Source organism: Aspergillus uvarum (assembly GCF_003184745.1).
Source record: "Aspergillus uvarum CBS 121591 unplaced genomic scaffold BO82scaffold_85, whole genome shotgun sequence".
NCBI lineage: Eukaryota > Fungi > Ascomycota > Eurotiomycetes > Eurotiales > Aspergillaceae > Aspergillus > Aspergillus uvarum.
This window is the reverse complement of record NW_020291382.1, coordinates 96766-114411: the sequence shown is the minus strand read 5'-3', so window position 1 is coordinate 114411 and position 17646 is coordinate 96766. Positions and strand designations below refer to the sequence as shown.

General features: G+C 54.9%; 7 protein-coding genes across 7 annotated transcripts; 3 read left to right on the top strand and 4 right to left on the bottom strand.

Annotated features, from left to right (window-relative positions):
• Positions 1–646: 646 nt before the first annotated feature.
• BO82DRAFT_359163 (putative C6 transcription factor) lies at positions 647–4134 on the top strand. Its single transcript, XM_025636495.1, has one exon. It carries the CDS (start codon positions 826–828, stop codon positions 3703–3705), a length of 2880 nt encoding a protein of 959 aa, XP_025486643.1. The 5' UTR covers positions 647–825; the 3' UTR covers positions 3706–4134.
• A 265-nt stretch (positions 4135–4399) lies between these two features.
• On the bottom strand, positions 4400–6424 carry BO82DRAFT_359162 (putative vacuolar sorting receptor (Mrl1)). The gene is made up of 4 exons (XM_025636494.1): positions 5784–6424; positions 5444–5734; positions 5268–5394; positions 4400–4823 (listed from the first exon to the last, which is right to left on the bottom strand). Exons 1-4 carry the CDS (start codon positions 6158–6160, stop codon positions 4665–4667), a joined length of 954 nt encoding a protein of 317 aa, XP_025486642.1. The 5' UTR covers positions 6161–6424; the 3' UTR covers positions 4400–4664.
• A 157-nt stretch (positions 6425–6581) lies between these two features.
• erg24B (c-14 sterol reductase) lies at positions 6582–8479 on the top strand. Its single transcript, XM_025636493.1, has 3 exons — positions 6582–6756; positions 6808–7112; positions 7190–8479. Exons 1-3 carry the CDS (start codon positions 6677–6679, stop codon positions 8296–8298), a joined length of 1494 nt encoding a protein of 497 aa, XP_025486641.1. The 5' UTR covers positions 6582–6676; the 3' UTR covers positions 8299–8479.
• Positions 8447–10371, bottom strand: BO82DRAFT_296298 (tRNA-specific adenosine deaminase; the record flags this gene model as incomplete). The annotated part of the gene is made up of 6 exons (XM_025631899.1): positions 8447–9123; positions 9172–9504; positions 9545–9557; positions 9689–10034; positions 10107–10149; positions 10218–10371. The coding sequence occupies 6 exons, from the start codon at positions 10369–10371 to the stop codon at positions 8447–8449; spliced, it is 1566 nt and encodes a 521-aa protein (XP_025486640.1).
• Positions 10372–10592: 221 nt separating this feature from the next.
• Positions 10593–11127, top strand: BO82DRAFT_359160 (splicing factor 3B subunit 5 family protein). Its single transcript, XM_025636492.1, has 2 exons — positions 10593–10976; positions 11062–11127. The coding sequence occupies exons 1-2, from the start codon at positions 10734–10736 to the stop codon at positions 11071–11073; spliced, it is 255 nt and encodes an 84-aa protein (XP_025486639.1). The 5' UTR covers positions 10593–10733; the 3' UTR covers positions 11074–11127.
• Positions 11128–11416: 289 nt separating this feature from the next.
• Positions 11417–14216, bottom strand: BO82DRAFT_359157 (uncharacterized protein). Its single transcript, XM_025636491.1, has one exon. The coding sequence runs from the start codon at positions 13935–13937 to the stop codon at positions 11565–11567; it is 2373 nt and encodes a 790-aa protein (XP_025486638.1). The 5' UTR covers positions 13938–14216; the 3' UTR covers positions 11417–11564.
• Positions 14217–15288: 1072 nt separating this feature from the next.
• Positions 15289–17021, bottom strand: BO82DRAFT_206199 (uncharacterized protein). The gene has a single exon (XM_025630653.1). It carries the CDS (start codon positions 16667–16669, stop codon positions 15620–15622), a length of 1050 nt encoding a protein of 349 aa, XP_025486637.1. The 5' UTR covers positions 16670–17021; the 3' UTR covers positions 15289–15619.
• Between the last annotated feature and the right edge of the window lie 625 nt (positions 17022–17646).

Here is a 17646-nt window from a genome sequence, read left to right as displayed (position 1 = left end):
TTGGACTCGGTTCTGCGATGAAAGTGTGCTTCCAGACAGGCTTCCAAGTTGGTTGCACAGTGCAACCTTGTATGATGAGCTTACTCCATACTTTGCGGGGTATTCTCTTCCCCCACTCGGAACTTGAAGGGGAGACAGCTGCAGGGATCAACCGGGGCCCAGAACTATACCAGAAATCTGACTACTATACTAGTCATATTTCACTGGTAGCTATTTACCATCTGCATATATACCGACCCCTACGGAGTACCGATCTCATAAAACAATAGGGCCCACATCCATGACGCTCGGTCACCATACATGTAATGTACGTGACAGTGAATCCTGAATCATCCGGAGCGGCCCGCCCATGAGGCGATGACTTTTACTTGTAGCGTGCAGTGAGGTTGCACGACACCGTGACTCTGCAACCATCAAACTCACAGGGAATACAGTCGGGTTAAATGGATGCCTCTCCCGGCTCTTACCAACCGGTGTATCCCCTCATGGCAACATTTTGACCAACGGGTCCGCTAAAGAGTCTGGAGGCATTTGATTGCGCATTAGTAATCGGCTAAGTTGTGAGGAAGGATGAAGGCGGCTAGTCACGCTAAGCAACTAGTCAGCGACCCTGCCAGTTCGATTTCCCCATACCCACACCCACCGCCATCTCTCGGTTTCAGCCCGTCGTCCGCAGAACCCCATAACTACCACCACCACCACCACCATCACCACCACCCCCCCAGCCTACACAACCAGACCTTGTGGCCCCGTCTTACCTCGCCCACAAGTCCCAACCCGCCAAACGATGATCTGGGTCTGGTTCTTGGGGTATCTGCACCCATCATGATGGCTCCCGAGTCCGACGACTCCCCTCTGGCCTCCACTGGCCTGGCCTTTGGCCCCGACGATATCATTCTTCCCGAAGACCTCGACACCCACAGCCCCGCCAGCTCGCGTGATCCCGGTAGTGTCATCGCACCCGGCGATTCCAATTTCTTGCAGGAATCTGGGAATGATGCGCATCAAGATGACGCCTCCGGGGATCCCGCACTCAACCCGGACGCACAGCAGAGTGGAAAGCCCGCATGGAGCGAAATGAAGACCAAAGCCGGGAAGGAGCGCAAGCGCTTACCCCTGGCGTGTATCGCCTGCCGACGCAAGAAGATCCGATGCTCCGGCGAGAAGCCTGCCTGCAAGCATTGCTCGCGCTCCCGAATTCCCTGCGTCTACAAGGTTACCACGAGGAAAGCGGCCCCCCGCACGGATTATATGGCGATGCTCGACAAGCGGCTGAAGCGCATGGAGGACCGGGTGATCAAGACCATCCCGAAGGAAGAAACGAGAGACATGGCCGCAATTGGTCGGTCGGTGGTCCGGCCCCCGCAGCCGGGACAGACCTCGAAAGCGCAGAAGAAGCGCACGGCGGAGGAAGCCTTCGCGGCGGAGCTGGATGAATGGGGCCGGGGCAGTCGCGAAGGACCGCAGGACACCTTTCCGATGCGCCGGGAGAGTAAGCCAGGCGATGCCTCGGGTCTGATGACGGAGGGGGCCGAGTTCCTGCCCTCGTTGGACATTCAGGAACATCTGGCGGAGGTGTTTTTCGACTGTGTTTATGGCCAATCCTATCTCCTGCTCCACAAACCCAGCTTCATGCGAAGGTTGAAGGCGAGGACGGTACCTCCCGTGCTCATCCTAGCCGTCTGTGCCGTGTCGGCGCGGTTCTCCACGCACCCGCAGATCAACTCCGAACCGCCTTTCTTGCGCGGTGAGAATTGGGCCAACCCCGCCGCCGCTATCGCCTTGAGTCGCCACGACGAACCCAATATTACCATCCTTACGGTATTTTTGTTACTGGGACTTCACGAATTCGGGACCTGTCATGGCGGCCGGAGTTGGTCGTTTGGTGGACAAGCACTGCGCATGGCTTACGCTCTACAATTGCACCGGGAGCTCGAGTACGACCCTCTACTTGTCCAGAAAAATGGCAATGGCTCCCAGCAGCTCAGCTTCACTGACCGCGAGATCCGAAGACGAACTATGTGGGCTTGCTTTTTAATGGACCGATATAACTCGTCCGGGAGCCAGCGCCCGCCCATTGGTAACGAGAAATTCTTGCAAATCCAGCTCCCCATCAAAGAGACGCATTTTCAGATGGAGATCCCAGGACCAACCGAAGATCTAGACGGCGTTGTTTTGAACCCAGTACCCAACGACGTGGGCCAATTATCTAACGCTCGAGACAATATGGGAGTATCCGCTTATATTATCCGTGCTGTTGTTATCTGGGGCCGCATCGTCGACTACTTGAACCTAGGAGGTAAGCGAAGAGATACACAGCCGCTGTGGTCGCCCGAATCTGGCTACATGCGCCTCAAGCGACAGATCGAGGAATTTTCCGCATCACTCCCCAGCCATCTTTCTTTCAATTATGAGAATCTTCAAATACACGCAGCCGATCGGATTGCGAATCAGTTTCTCTTCCTGCATATCATTATTCACCAAAACATGCTCTTCTTGAACCAGTTCGCCATCCCATTATCCCCAGGCGGGCGACCACCGCGGGACATGCCCAAGGTCTTCCTGAGCAATGCTGGCCGTGCCGCAGTAGAAGCAGCCCATCATATCTCCGTGCTGATCGACCGTGCTTCGGCTTATCCTCTGACAGTTCCGTTTGCCGGATACTGTGCATATTCCGCCAGTACGGTCCATATCTGGGGAATCTTCTCCAAGAACGCACAGCTGGAAGCACGGTCCAAGGAGAATCTACGCCATACGTATCGTTACCTCAACAAGATGAAGAAATACTGGGGTATGTTTCATTATATGGTCGAGAGCGCCAAGGACCGTTATCGACAATTTGCCGACGCTGCTATCAAGGGCACTGTGATAACGCAGAACGGTGGGCAGATCACCCCTATGTTCCAGTATGGCGACTGGTTTGACAAATATCCTCACGGCATGTCGAGATCTCACTGGGAGGAGCCCGACTCGAAGGCTAAGTCAAAGAACGACGAAGGAGTAATGAGCCAGAGACCCGACCTTCAAAGCGTTGAGGAGTTCTTCGCTAGCCTTTCCCCCACGCCACAACCCACTATGCCACGCCGATCCTCGAAGAGAAGCGGCAAAAGCGACAGCGTTGCCGGCTTTGACCAAACCTCACCGCCACAGTCCGTAGATGAGGTGACTATGGAGGGTGCACCGGGAATGTTAGGCACCACCGGAACTGGCTTTCCTCAACCCGCCATGTTTCACAACCGCAATGGACAACCGCCGATCGGTCAAACCGCGTTCGACTTCCCTATGCCGGCTGCTGATCAGCTTCCACAGCTCGATCGGCAGTTTGTGTATGGTTCGTTCGGCGATTTTGATCCTGCTGCCGCGACATTCGTGCCCCCTGTACCTGACAAGCCAGCTATGCCCCCGGCGCCACCTGATCTGCCTCCTACCCAAGACCCGACTTCTACTATCTTCACCGGGCAAATAGACCCTAACGCGCCATCCGGCGCCGGAGAATACTACCAACCAAGTGCCTGGTTTCTTCCATTCAACCTCGATCCGGTCGGTGTCGGAGCGGGGGTCAACCTCGACCCAGCAGCACAGCCAGGAGGGCCGACTAGCAATCCTGTTGGCGGACCAGACCTCTCTGGCTTCGGGGGTGCTGGCGCTATGCCCATGGATGCCTACGACTTGGGACTGGGGGCCAACCGCGGCTCGCATGCCTGATCATCTGGCATGTTTTTGTGGCATTTATCTTTCTGTGACTTGTGCAGTGGGAACCTTAACATCTTTACTTTCATCTTCGTACTTTGGCGACTGATTATCTCTTTGGTTGAACGGGCGGGGTTGTCTATTCGGGAGGGAAAGAATCGGAGTTAAAAAGAGCTATGAGTTAAGGATCTGGTCGCATTGTGAAAATGATGCTTTTATGCCCCGTCACTCTGGATGTATTATGTGGGTGCTATATACCAGGAATATATATACTCGCGATCTGATTAGACTGGTGTGTCCTTGGTTGAGGATTAATCCGATAGCATTGAGGTTGGGTCATGATCCTAGAGAAACCGACACTATTGGCGTTGGATGTGTTACAAGTGCTTCCAGGGATCTTTTTCTATGTTGTGTTTAGAGTCAAAGAGTCAAAATAAATCACTGACACAATTTCGGTCCCCAGCATACTCAAGAATCAGGTTATTCGTACAGTACATAGTTCCCTACGGGGATTAATCCTACCTAGTATTAACCAGGCTTCTCTTACTTGATTCCTTCTGCGCGGCCGGACTTCACTCTGCCCCGGTCTCCAGCATCCTAATGACACTAATACTTCCTTGGAATGACGTCTGGCAGCGAATATTCCGCTCGTGTGATGCGATATACATCATGCGTTATTCCGTTGAGCTGTAGGCTATTAGAAGTATGGTGGCTATGCTTATAAAATCATATCATAACTCTGGTATACTTCACTAGTGGTGAACATGACGGACGAGCACATAAACCATCAAATACATGAAAACAATCATATCAGTACAATCGCCAGATCACAGCACAGGGTACCAAGATTTTCGTGTCACGCTCTAAATCAACCCGAACAAAAGCCAATACATGTATCTCCTCGACACACGGCGATGCGGTGCGATGCTATGAAAAGCAAAAGTCATACAACCGATGCATTTGCCAGCTATTCATCAGTCGTCCCATTCTTCATCCAGCTGATCTATCAGTCTGTTTTCCGCGTCTAAGTCACCGCGTCGCCCGTAGCTGGAAGCGCGCGTGTGCCCAAGGCTCGGGGAGCGGTTGAACCGGAAGAGCCGGCCGACGGAGGAGAGTAGAATGACGAACATGTCCTATAGTTCGGAAAAAAGGGACGAATCAGCATTGATTCCACGTTGTTTGATATTCGAACCAAAAGCGAAACGAGAAGAGATAAAGACATGTCGCTGTGATTCAGTACAAAATGTTCAATAACGTGGTATAGAAACTGGCTAGATATCGAACAGCATCATAGGAAATCCAGCTTGCTCCATGATGGCCCGCGGCGGGCAGCCAGCACCATAGCTCCAGGATGTTTATTCATGTCCAGCACAGTATGATATATAAGCTAGGGGAAGGGGTCAAGAAAATTCATAGGAGAGCTCCCAACACCCCGCGATTCAAGCTCTAGACCAGCCAAAGCGAGAAGATCAATCCAGTCGCGAGGTCGGAAGCCTTGTATTCCCCGATTCTTTGTACGACAGGTCTCGGTGCAGAAACCGAGAACGACGGAACGGTATCAACGCTAGTATGCTTACTTTGACAAAGTCGACTATACCAGCCCAGAGGCTGTAGTTCGGGCACTGCCTCCAGCCGCGCTGGTGCATGACGGTTCGCTGATAAGCGCAGCCACCTACAAGATAGGCTGCAATAGCAATCAAGGCACTATGAACTGTCAGCAACATGAAAATCCAAGTGAAAGACAACTGCATACATGATGCCGAAGACCCCACCGGGCGAAAGCCCCTGGTTTGGAGGTATCGGAGCGGTAGCTCCGCAAGCGGCTGAGCTGCGCACTTCAAAGAAGTACGTGCACTGGTCCATTGTACCGACAAACGAGACGGTTGCCTGGGACGAAGGCGAGTCTCGTTCGCAAAGGAATGACATGATGGTGGACTTGGTGTGGGTGCTGCCGTTGCCCAGGTAGTCGCCCGGACATGGGGAGCCATCCGTGTAGTTCATGACCAGTTTGCGCCCCCGGAAGAAGGGATCGGATGCCTGTTGCCTACACGCTGTCAGTTGAGGTCCCAGGAGATCCCACAGGAATAACCTACCCAATTGAGTATACCTTGCCTTCCTTCTCGTAGTATGCGCTGACGTTCTTCCACCGGGCGCTATCGACTCCCACCACGTCTTTCACATCTTCCAGCACAGGCGCGCAGATGTTGACTGTGAAGTTGGCACCGTAGTCATGACCTTTGGCGTGCCAGCTGCCTTCCCGAGCGTTCTTGCGCGGCTTTTCGCCCTCCGCAGGCGGAGGCGAGATGGAAATCGCATTGAGATCGTAGAATAAGCCCGTGGTGGGAGAACGGACCACACAGGGTGAGAGGGAGTCCTTGGAACCCGAGGGATCGGAGGCTGCGTATACAGGAAGTAGAGGAGCTGCGACACAGAAGAGGAGCTTGAGCAGGGAAGAAGATAGGGGCTTCATCGTGGGCGAATGTGTGTCCCTTACGGAGGCAGCCGGGAGTTTCGGCGATAACAGCTCTCAGTCCGATGAGAGGAGATAACAAATAGAAGACAATCCTGTTGTCTGGAGGGAAAGAGAGAGTGACGTTGGTCGGAGGTAGAGAATAATGGAGGTACCAAAGAAAAGAGGACAAGGTAAAAGAGAGACAAACACGGCCACCAGAGGATGGATGGATGCGTAGGAAAGAGCCGCGGCGCTGTCGTCGTCGGTCGTCGTAATGTGCGGAGATGAAACGTCGCATTGATTGATGGCAGGTGCGGAGACCGGTCGGAGTCAGTCCCGACCGGGTGTGGCTGACTCAGCTCCTGGATAAGCTTTCCTTTCCTTTTCTTTGGTTCACCGCCCGGCTGAGCTCTATCCGGCTCGGACCAGCAGCTCGCAAAATGGATGCCTGCTGCCAGAGCTAACTAATATTTATAATTGCTTAGCGTCCATTGATCAAATAGTTCGGCCATCAATCCCCCAGTCTGCCTCAAGATGGCGCCAAAAAAGACCTCGAAATCCAAAGTTCCCATTCAACCTGTGCCCGAGAAGCGCGGGTATGAGTTCTGTGGCCCGTATGTGATATCATTCCTCCCCTTGAAAGACTACGCTAACTCACTGCATAGGCCCGGTGCCTTTGGAATCGTGTTCGGCCTTCCTCTCCTAGTATACACCTTCGCATTCCTGTGTAACGATGTCTCCGGCTGCCCTGCACCGTCTCTACTCCACCCGTCGACCCTCACTCTCGAACAATTGAAGGAGGAAGTGGGCTGGCCCAAGGGGGGCTTGGCGGACCTCTATAGCACGGAGGTGACCCTGTGGGTGCTCAGCTACTACTTGCTTAGTCTGGTGCTCTACGTGTTTCTCCCAGGCCAGGAAGCTGCAGGTACCGAATTGGCTTGTGGAGGTCGACTGCGGTACAAGTTCAATGGTAAGCTACCCCTGCATTTGTGTGTGTGTGTGTGTGTGTGTGTGTGTGTGTGTAGAGCAGCTCTGACTCTGGAACAGCATTCCCGACGGCGGTGCTGATCCTCTCTGGCCTTGCCACATGCACCTACATCTACGGCTCGGACTTCGTCGTCTGGACTTTCCTCTGGGATAACTACGTGCAGGTCCTCACCGCGAACCTACTGATCTCGACGGCGATCGCTGTCTTCGTCTACGCGAAGAGCTTCACGGTCCTGGCCCCTGGCCAACCCAACCCCGAGCTGCGTCAACTAGCCCCTGGTGGCCACACTGGCAATGTCTTGTATGACTTCTTCATCGGCCGAGAGCTCAACCCTCGCGTGCGGCTGCCCATCCCCTTCGTTAGCGAGGCCTCCCGTACCATTGACATCAAGTCCTGGTGTGAGATGCGTCCGGGTCTCCTGGGGTGGATCATCCTGAACCTGTCCAACATCGCTCGCCAGCACCGCACCTACGGCTACGTCACCGATTCGATCATCCTGTCCACCTTCTTTCAGGCATTCTACGTGCTGGACGGCCTGTACATGGAGCCCGCGCTCTTGACCACGATGGACATCATCATGGACGGCTTCGGTTTCATGCTCTCTTTCGGCGATATGGTCTGGGTCCCATTCATCTACAACTTCCAGACCCGGTATCTGGCGGTCTTCCCGCTGGAGCTGGGACTCAAGGGTATCGTCGCAGTGCTGGCCGTCACCGCGGCGGGTTACTCGATCTTCCGGGGAGCCAACAACCAGAAGAACCGGTTCCGCACCGACCCCAACGACCCGCGCGTCAAGCACCTCAAGTTCATCCAGACCGCCAGCGGTTCGAAGCTGCTCACCTCCGGCTGGTGGGGCTGCGCACGTCACATCAACTACCTCGGTGACTGGCTCATGTCGTGGTCATATTGTCTACCCACCGGTATCGCGGGATATGTGGTCATCCAGGGCGTCAACCCAGCCACGGGCGACCTGCAGAAGCAGGTGGTGCAGACCCCCGCGGTCCGTGGCTGGGGCATGGTGTTCACCTATTTCTTCATGCTCTACTTTGGCGTCCTGTTGATCCACCGCGAGCGTCGCGACGAGGAGAAGTGCAAGAAGAAGTACGGTGCGGATTGGGACCGATACACTTCCTTGGTGCGCAGTCGCATCGTCCCGGGGATCTATTGATCCGAAGAGAGGTCAAGGATTCGTGATTTGGCGTGCGAGTGTAAGATGAAAAAGGCTTTGCTGCTTTGAATTGGGTTTTCCTTTCCGTGGCCTGTACACTTTTATGGACTTTTGTAATAGAAAAAAACTTACTCCATATATAATTAATTCACCGTTTGCGCTTCTTCGGATTCGCGTCCACCAACACATCCAATCCCCAATCTCCATCCCCAGCATTCGGCACCCACGGGACAAGGACGGTTTTCGCTTCTCGCAGAGCCCGTGCCCGCGCCTGACCGGGTCTCGTGGAGGTGACAATCGCTCTCTTGAAGTCGACATACGTAGCTGCCTCGACGATCTGCCGTAACCTCTCATCGTCAAGCCGAGACAGCCCACCCTCGTGCTTCACACGGCCATCTTGCCGGTCCTGATTTTTCTGAAGATCCAGAACAATCTCCCGGAAGGTCCCCCACATCCGCGCGCGCGACAGCGCTGACGCTCCCCGCACCACCGGCGCCGACGCCTTACTCCCCTGCTTCACCCCGCCGATGATGCTCTCATACAGTCCCGTCCGACTCCCCGCCAGCCTGGGCAGCTGCTTGGCTCCGCTCACGGGCCCCAGCACGACCAGCTGATCGGCCCCAACGGAGGGCGCGGCCACCCACACCGCCGAGATGGTCCCGGGCTTGTATTTTGTGGTGCTTGTGGAAGCGGTCTGCGGCGAGTCCCGGGGCTTGCCGTACTGCCATAGGGAGTCGGCCACTGCAGAGGGGATGGGGAGGATCTCGAAGGGGTGGAATCGGTAGCCGGAAGCATCCCCCTCCTCCTCCTCCTCCTCCTTCTCGTCTTCTTGTATCTCCAGCCCCCGCTGCTCTTCTTCCCCTGCTTCCTGACCTCCAGATGAGGAAGACAAAGAGGGCGAGAGATACCTCCCGACCAGCCCCTTCATCCTCCCCTCCCTTCCAAACGCCCTCTCACACCCGACTCCACTGATCTCCGTTTCGGGCAACATCACCCCGGCCAGATACGCACTGGCCGTCACGCGGACTAACAGTGCTGTCTCCGGGGACAGCAAGGACGAGACCTGGCGGAGAGCGAGCTTGTCGGAGCAGGATTTGCTTTTGGTGGAGTCGGCGTCGGCGCGGGCGGGTTTGCGGCGGACGATGCCGAGTTTCGAGAAGTGGCCGCGGCCGTCGAGGAGGTTTGCAGGGGGTGGTTTGGTCGGTGCTGATGAGGAGGGGTCTGTTGTTGTTGGTGATGTTGCAACTGTAGTAGATGTGCTAGGGTTGAGTGTCGAAGATAGGGCAGCGGTTGGTGGTTTTGATGTTGTTGTTGTGTGTGTAGGGTTGGGTTCCTCTGGAGCTGGTGGATTTGATAATGATACTGGTTCGGATGGAGATGGATCCTCCACCCATGGCGTGGGATCCTCCTGCGCCGCCATGGTGAGCTCCATGCTTGCATCGCCGCAGGGCGCGCAGGTGCAGCACATGTAGACTTTGAGGTCCGGGTGGAGCTCGAAGGGGGGCTGATCGGGGTGCTGTTGCTGCTGGGGGGATCGACGACGAATGAACCGAGATGGCGATGGCGATGAGCTTTGGGTGGTAGCAGCAACGTCCTCACCCAACAGCAACCCCCTCACCTCCGACAAGACCCAGTAGTTAAAAGCCCGGAGGGCGAGCACCTCGGCGTGCCAGTCATGGAGAACGAGGCCCTTGCAGTTTGGAAGCTGGGAGGCAGCGAGACATTTGGCGCCAGATCTGTTGTCATCAGTATGGGTGTTTCTGCAGATGTACAGTACTGTAGTAGATAAGAGAGAAGGGAAAACACACGTAACAGCAACACAAGTCAATTCTTCCTCCGTCGTATTCTCGCCTGATAATGTTGTAAGCACTATCAAATTTCCAAGTTGATATACAAGGGAAAAGGCGTCGAAAACATACCCCTCACAACGACCATCCCCGCCATCGGAATCCACTCTCTGGTGCCATCATCGCGAACAATCGGTTTACTGCGGGCGGGCAGCGCATCGAAATGCGTATGCACTAGGCGCGCGATGCGAGATGAGAGTCCCTCTTGCGGATTCTCTTCGCCCATGGCATATATATGCTGTTAAAAGAAATTCAATTGTAATTCCGAAAAAAAAAAAAAAAAATTACCCCAAAGCCCAAATACCCAACTGGACCACAGAACTAGTACGTAGTGAGGAGAATAGTAAATTCTACAAATTCCCCCCCGATAAAGTCATCCGCTAAACTTATCGATAAATCCCATCCCCACATCACGTGGCATCCTGCATCCACCGGCCGCCGGCCGCATTTTCAAACCAGCACACCCAAAAGCTCCGCGGCGAAACATCAACCTTTACCTATCAACCAGAACAGAAGCAAGCCCACCACCAATCCCTCTTCCAGAGTTAACACCCTTGCCACGATCCCTCCCCCAGAACCTAAACAACAATGGCCGACAAACTCCGCACCCTTCAGAACCTCGAGGCGATGCAGGCCCGCTACATCGGCACGGGCCACGCCGACACGACCAAGTACGAGTGGCTGTCCAACATCGTGCGCGACAGCTACGCCTCGTACATCGGCCACCCGCCCATGCTGTCGTACATGGCCGTGGGGATGGGCGAGTCCAAGGAGAAGGTGCGGGCGACGATGATCGAGAAGATGGTGCGCGGGGCGGGGAATCCGCCGGAGGTGAGTGTTGCACTTCCTTTATGGGGATGGAGTGGGCATGGATTGGGTCTGAAGTGGATGTGGTATGCTGACTTATCGGGTCTAGACACAGGAATGAGGATGGATGGGTTGAGTGGTCTAGTTTGGAGTCAGAAGTGGTGCTGATCGGGGGTTGAATGGGTTGCCTGGTTGGCTCAGTGTCTGGAAGGATAGGGTTTCGGATGGACGATGCTGGATGACACAGATTAGAATCTGTGGTCTGGTTATTCGTGGAGCTCTGGATGTATACCTGAGGAACAAGACAAGAAAGGACATCAGGTCATCGATGAGAGGCAAGGAGTTTATGGATACGGCGTTTTGGGGGGGGGGCGTCTGCCTTTCAGCTCATGTTGAGTTTCAGTACAGCGAGATTTTCTCAATACTCGATAAAGCTTTACAATAATCATCACATTGTATCACAACCATTCAGATCCCATGTGCTTGCACTGTACTCCGAAATGTATCTCACTCATCAAAAACCAACATAATGTACAAGGCCGACCTAGGTAGTAGCCAAACCCATCTGAACCAGCCACTGCATTCATCTCTACGATTCATCTACCACTGCGATTACTTCTTCTCCTCATTCAATCTCGTCGTCGAAGTAGCAGCAGCAGCAGCATTGGCAGCGCCTGGATCCTGCTGCGCCGCCAACCTCGTATTCTCCGCCTGCAGCGACCCGATCAGATCCAACCACTGCTTGCGCTCCGACCGCAGCCGATCGACCTCTTTCTTCAGCAGCTCGACCTCTCGCCGGAGCCCATCCGCCTCGCCACGGGCGCGCGACTTCTCTTGCTTCTCGGCGTGCTTCTGTTGCCGCGCCTCGATCTTCGACGCCTCTTTCACCTGGTCCTTTTCGATCTTGCCCAGCTGTTTCAGCAGCTTCGACTCCTCATTGAACAGCCCGGACGCCACCTTGTGCGCACGCGCGGCCTGATGACGGTGGTGGTGGTGCTGGTGGTGCTGGTGATTGTTGCCATCGCTGGACGCCACCCCCCGGTGCACGCTGCTGCCCGGACTGCTACTGAGTTGTTCGCTGCCTACGTCGCCGGCCGCGGCCAGCGCCGCTGCAGATGCTTTGTCTCGCTTATTGCTGTTGCTGCTGCCGCCGCCGTCAGCCGTGACTGTTTGTGGCGGGGAAGCTGGGGTGGTTTCGACATGCAGGGCCTGGATCTCCGAGCGAACGCGGTCCAACTGCGCCTCGACGTTGCGTTTACGCTCCGCCAGCTTGGCCAGTTGCTTCTCGTGGGATGAGAGTTTCCCCTTCTTGTTGAGGGTCATCTGTTCGATGGCGGAGACATCCGGAGGAGCTTCGACGGCGGAGTCGAATGCCGAATTGGCGGAGAAGGCGACAGAGGCTTTCCCTTGCGAGGCTGCATCGTTGAACTCTGGCTCGGTGGCTTTCGCAGTAGTAGTTGTTGTTGTTGTGGGTGTTGGCTCGGTCTGCGGTTCTTCCTTGTCGTCTGTCGGATAGCCATTCTCCTGGGCAGTGCTGACTGTCGACGACTGTCGCGAATGACCGTGGGGGAGATAGTCGAGGACGGCCTGCGGAGCATACCGCTCCAGACCCGCATTGACCAAATATGCGAAACTGGCAATGAGGCCATGATGCTCAACTTCAGTGTCCGAATAGTAGTCCGAATCACTGGAATCCTCAGACACGCTATCCTCGTCGTCTTCCACCGACGCCTCAGCGCCAGGTTCATTATGCTGATGATCTGCAGTTTCCAACTTGCGATGCGCGTGCTTTTTATGGCCTTCATCTCGACACGCCCAGTTCAAGAACTTAATAGCATCCTGACAGATACTCTTTGGGGTGCCCTTTTCCACCATCCATCGAGGGATATTGCCTCCGGGGTCACTTCTCGTGACCATCACCCACTCCACGGGATTCACTTTCCTCTGCACTTCCTGCACCTCTTGCCCATCCACTTCCTTCCGAGCCCCACCACCAGCACCCTCCCCCTCCTCCTCATCGTACACCGGAATCTCCCTAATAAACTCGACACTTTCATACTGCCCCCGAATATAATTCTGCGTCGGCGGCACATCAGGATGTTCGCACGGCCTCGAAACCATCATCCACCTCCTCGCCTCTTTTCCCTTGCCACCGGCCTCCCCCTCCTTCTGCTCCCCCGCCGCAAACCCCTCCGCCACAACTTCCCAACTCACAATCAAACTAACAAAATCCCGCGCCGTCGTCGGCTTCGGAAACATGGCCGAGACATGGTACACCTGGACGCGGCCCACAACCCTGGCGCCATCCTCACTCTTCACCTCGATATCCTCCACCAGCCGCTCGGCCCCGATGCCGCGCACGGCCTGGTCCGGCGGCCGCCCCTTCTGGATCTGCTGCTGGTTCATGCGCAGCGTGTGACCCATCTCGCCGGACAGTTTGGTGTGCCACTTCGTGAAGGGCAGCCCGGCGAACACGCTGCGGCGGCCGAACCAGTGGCCCTTGCCGTCCGCGCCGGGGAGCTTGTAGACCGGGATGTGGAGGGGGTTCTCCTTGGCGGAGGAGATCTTGATGGGCTTGCTCCATTCCTTGTGGTGGGGGTTGTTCGAGATGGAAGGGGGCGGGGGCGGTAGTATTGGTGGTGGTGGTGGTGGTGGTGGTGGTTGGGGGTCTGACGATGATGATGACGATGGGGGAGTGGTTGTGGTAGTAGACGTCGGGGAGGTGAGGAGGTGGGAGGCGCGTGCGTTGGAGGGGTGGATGATGGCTGCGGCGGGGGGTAAGTGGCTGGTGTTGTTGTTCGTGTGGGATGCGGAGGATGGACTCTCTTCTTTATCGACCGGCGGCTCGGGCACGGATTCGATGATCAATCGCGCTTTCGTAGCGAGGTCGTTGAGGTAGGCGCGCAGAGCGTCCGGGTCGTTGCTGGGGATCGAGTCCCAGGTGGTCGGCGAGAGGCAGTTGAGGGCCTCTTGCAGGTCGGCCATTTTCTCCTCTTGCTCTCTTTGTTCTGAACCTGCCTTATGAGTGTGGTGATAGCAGTGTATATGTCATTTATTGAGCTGGGATGGTATCTCTTGGAAGTAAGTCTTGTAACAACGCGAATGATGATTGACTGTTAGGCAACTGGAGGTGGAAGATAGTTTCGATTGCAGTTGAGTGAGGAGAGAAGAGTTCTAGCCAGGGGGTGGGAAGCAGGAAGGGAAAATTGCGGGGAAATTACTTCATGCACGAACCGTCGTTCATAGGGAAACAGATTCTTTGATGATGATAATGATGATGACGATGAAATGTAAATGTAAGCCAGCCCGTCCCGCGATGATGAAGGTGGTTGTCCGCCCTGCTGGGCTGGGCTGGCCGTGACCCTGACGTCATCCCGAGGCCCGGACTCTTTTGTTTAGCGCCCGCGGAGATCCCGCACGGCGGAACAAATACGTACGTCGTAGCCTGATAAGTCAAGTGTTGAGATTACGCATGGCCTTTCCCCATGGAATGTCTTTCGACTTCATTTTTGGATTATATCAGACTTAGGTACATCTTGCCAATCACATACGGAACAGCAGAAAGAACAAGAATAGGAAGGGGAAGAAAAGAATAACGCACAACGACGTGGGCGCAGCCCTGCCAGCATCCGATTCCCGCCCGCTCTCCCCACGCCTCCTCCAGGGAGGGCTGGTCAAACGGACAGGCGCATCCAGGTAGTCCCGAAAACAAACAAAAGAGATAAAACCCAGCCTGGATGATAGGAGATGAACCTACCAGAACAACACGAGGGGCCGGAGGAAGGGCAAACCCGCCTTCGAGGCCATTGTATCACTCGCAGATCAGGGGCAACGCACAGAGGTCACAGACCCCCACTCAAAGTGCGTTGGCTCAACTGGTGGTGTGTGTGGCTGCCACAGGCTGACCCCCCAACCAAACCTGATCGAACAAGATCAACAACAGTCCCGACGCGAGTCAGCACAAACTCAGAGCCTCGCCTTGGTCATAAAAGTCTGCCGTCATAGATGCATCACAGATGCTTTCTGCTGATCAGCAGCGCCGCTGCGTATCTCAGCTAGCTAGTCCCGTTGGATACCTGTATCCCCAGACTAAACTGACCGCAAAGATGCTGCCTGGTGGCCAAGTACAGAGGCAATGCACAGCATTGTCTGCCTCAATCACCCGGACCAACAGCGGCAACGAAACGAAAACGATGGTGAACATTTCCTCATCCAAATCATATCCCGTGCCGTGAGGCTAACCAGGTCTTCATGACGTATAGTGAAAAGCAATCACAATTGTAGCCGACCCGCCGCTTCTTGATGCTGTAGAACAAAAGTAATCACGCTAGCGCTGTTTGAATCAATAGAGAAGAAAATAAAACACAAAAACCGTAAACGAAGAGAGGTGATCTCAGCAGTCATGCAAAATATAGACGATATGGAGTATCATGTATGTCGCAAAGTCAATCAAGGAGAACGCCGTCATTGATGCCAATTAGTCGGATATCTGTCGTGGGGAAGCTTTGGCCCTGGTCGGTCATGAACTGGTGCAGGAGGGATCGGGCCGGGCGGCATAGGCGAGCTGTAGTATTCGTGATGTCGGTTCGAACCCTGGGATCTGTTTCCAAAAGACACGCCAAGTCAGGGAGACCGTTAACATCAAGTGTCTGGTTCCATGGACGCGTTTACATTATTGTCCCGTAGGGAAGCGAAAGCGATGAGAAATCCTGGTATCGATCCCCCCACCCAAACCCTGACATGTTTGCTGCCGTGCTGCAGAGCATGCTCGGCAATGGGAGAGCTGCAAGAGCTGCCGAGGTCGCCGCCACACCGTAGTACTGCGCCGCGCTGTACGGCGGGGCCGTCGTGTACGGTGGACTGAAGGTCGACGCCGGTGGGGAGGTTAGCTGCGCATCCTCCATGCCGCTCATGTGAGTCCAGAGACCTGGATTCACATCCCCAGTCGTGGTCGTGGCTGGACTGGACGGCAGGATCTTCCAGGGGTCCATCGGAAGGGGCTGATGCATCGAATCCTGCCACCAGGGTCCGGGACCCGTTGAGCTGGGCAGGTAAGGCACCGAGCGGAGCACATCGACAACCCGCGGGGGCGGTGGCTGCAAGGGGACGAACAAGTTGGAGATGGCCATTTTGGCTTCCTCACTGCGGCCGGCCAGAAGTTCACCCGCCCCATCTTCCTCGAGCCCTTCAAGGGCAAGGACGCTTGTGCGATAGACAAACTTGTTGGCGGCTTGGACAAACTCCTCCTGTAGCTTCTTCAGTTGAGTATCCTTGTCGGACCAGTCCCAGGTTTTCGCAGCGGCATCGACGGAATAGACATCCTTGTGATAATCGACCAGCGCCTCGATGGTTTCCGGGGTTAGCTTGAAGGCGACTTCATTCTGCGAGACCATATCCACATGGACGACATAGGCTTCGATGTGGATCATCTGATAGTTGCAGACGGCCTCCATCAGAGGGTTGTCATCCTTGCGAAGTTCGGCGTCGGGAGCCTTGGGGAACATCATCGAACACAGCGTCCAGAGAGCGTTAGGCGAGGACAGCGTCTCGGTCAGACATCTAGTATGCTGTGTGACATTGTTCAGCGGGCGTTTGACTCGGTTGACCCGTTTCAAAGTGGCCGTGAGCCACGGTTCGATGCGGGTGTTGAGCACCACGTTTGGTGACGACCGCGGGGCGAATGCGGCTGCCGACGAGGGCAGTAAGACGGTGGGCATTTCTCAGACTGCGCGAGAGCGACGAAAGATGGTACTGTATTTGACAAAAAGCAAAGAACGAAGAAGGGAAGGGCGAATCAGCAAAGAGAGAGAGAAGATAGGATCGAAAAAGACCATAGAGGCGACATTCGCCCACACCGAGGGAGTTTTCCTGATACAATCCAATCCGTCTGTTGAGGGCAGACAGAAAAAAAAGAGGCAGAGCTCAAAGTCACGAGGACCGACCCAGTCCCGATAACAGGCACAGAGGGGTATGTAAATAATGAAAGGAAAGGAGAAAAAAGCAAAATAATCGAAGTAGGTGTGGCGGGGTAAAAACCGCTGCCTATCTGGTAGACGATGGAGACGGTCGGATCAGAAGGTGAGTTGAACAGTTAGGGTATAGATTAAAAATCCCCACCATCAACCAAAGGCAAGTGGAGTGTAGCAGCGGGTGTAGTAGTAGTAGTAGTAGTAGTAGTAGGTAGTGGTAGTAGTAATAATAATAGGCAATCGTGGGAATGTATAAGGCAAAACTACTAACTGTGTGGGCGAACGCGCGAAAAGAAAACAAAGGAATGGCAAGGACTGAAAAAGGATTGCAGGCCCGTGAGAAGAGGGAGGAGAGGAGAAGAAGAGGAGGAGGAGGAAGAGAGGGAATAATGCAAATGGAGGAGAAAGAGGAGGAGGGGGGCAAAACAGACCGATGGAGGCTGCCTGCAGTTCAGTCAGTGTATGCAGCAAAAGCAGCAGCAACAACAACAATGGAGAGGAGAGTTGAGCTGAATTGACGGTACAGATACAGTATGGTCCACCGGGAATGGGGCTTTAGTATGAGTATATGTATCAATGCACGGGATTCTATACAGCCGTCCAACAAGCCACCCACAAAAGACAAGAGTCCGCTCCGAAACAGCAATGTCCACAACCACTCGAATTTTAAAAAGTAGCGTCTGGATTCGTAGAGAGCATCAAAAAGGCTCTTTGGCTTGGGAACG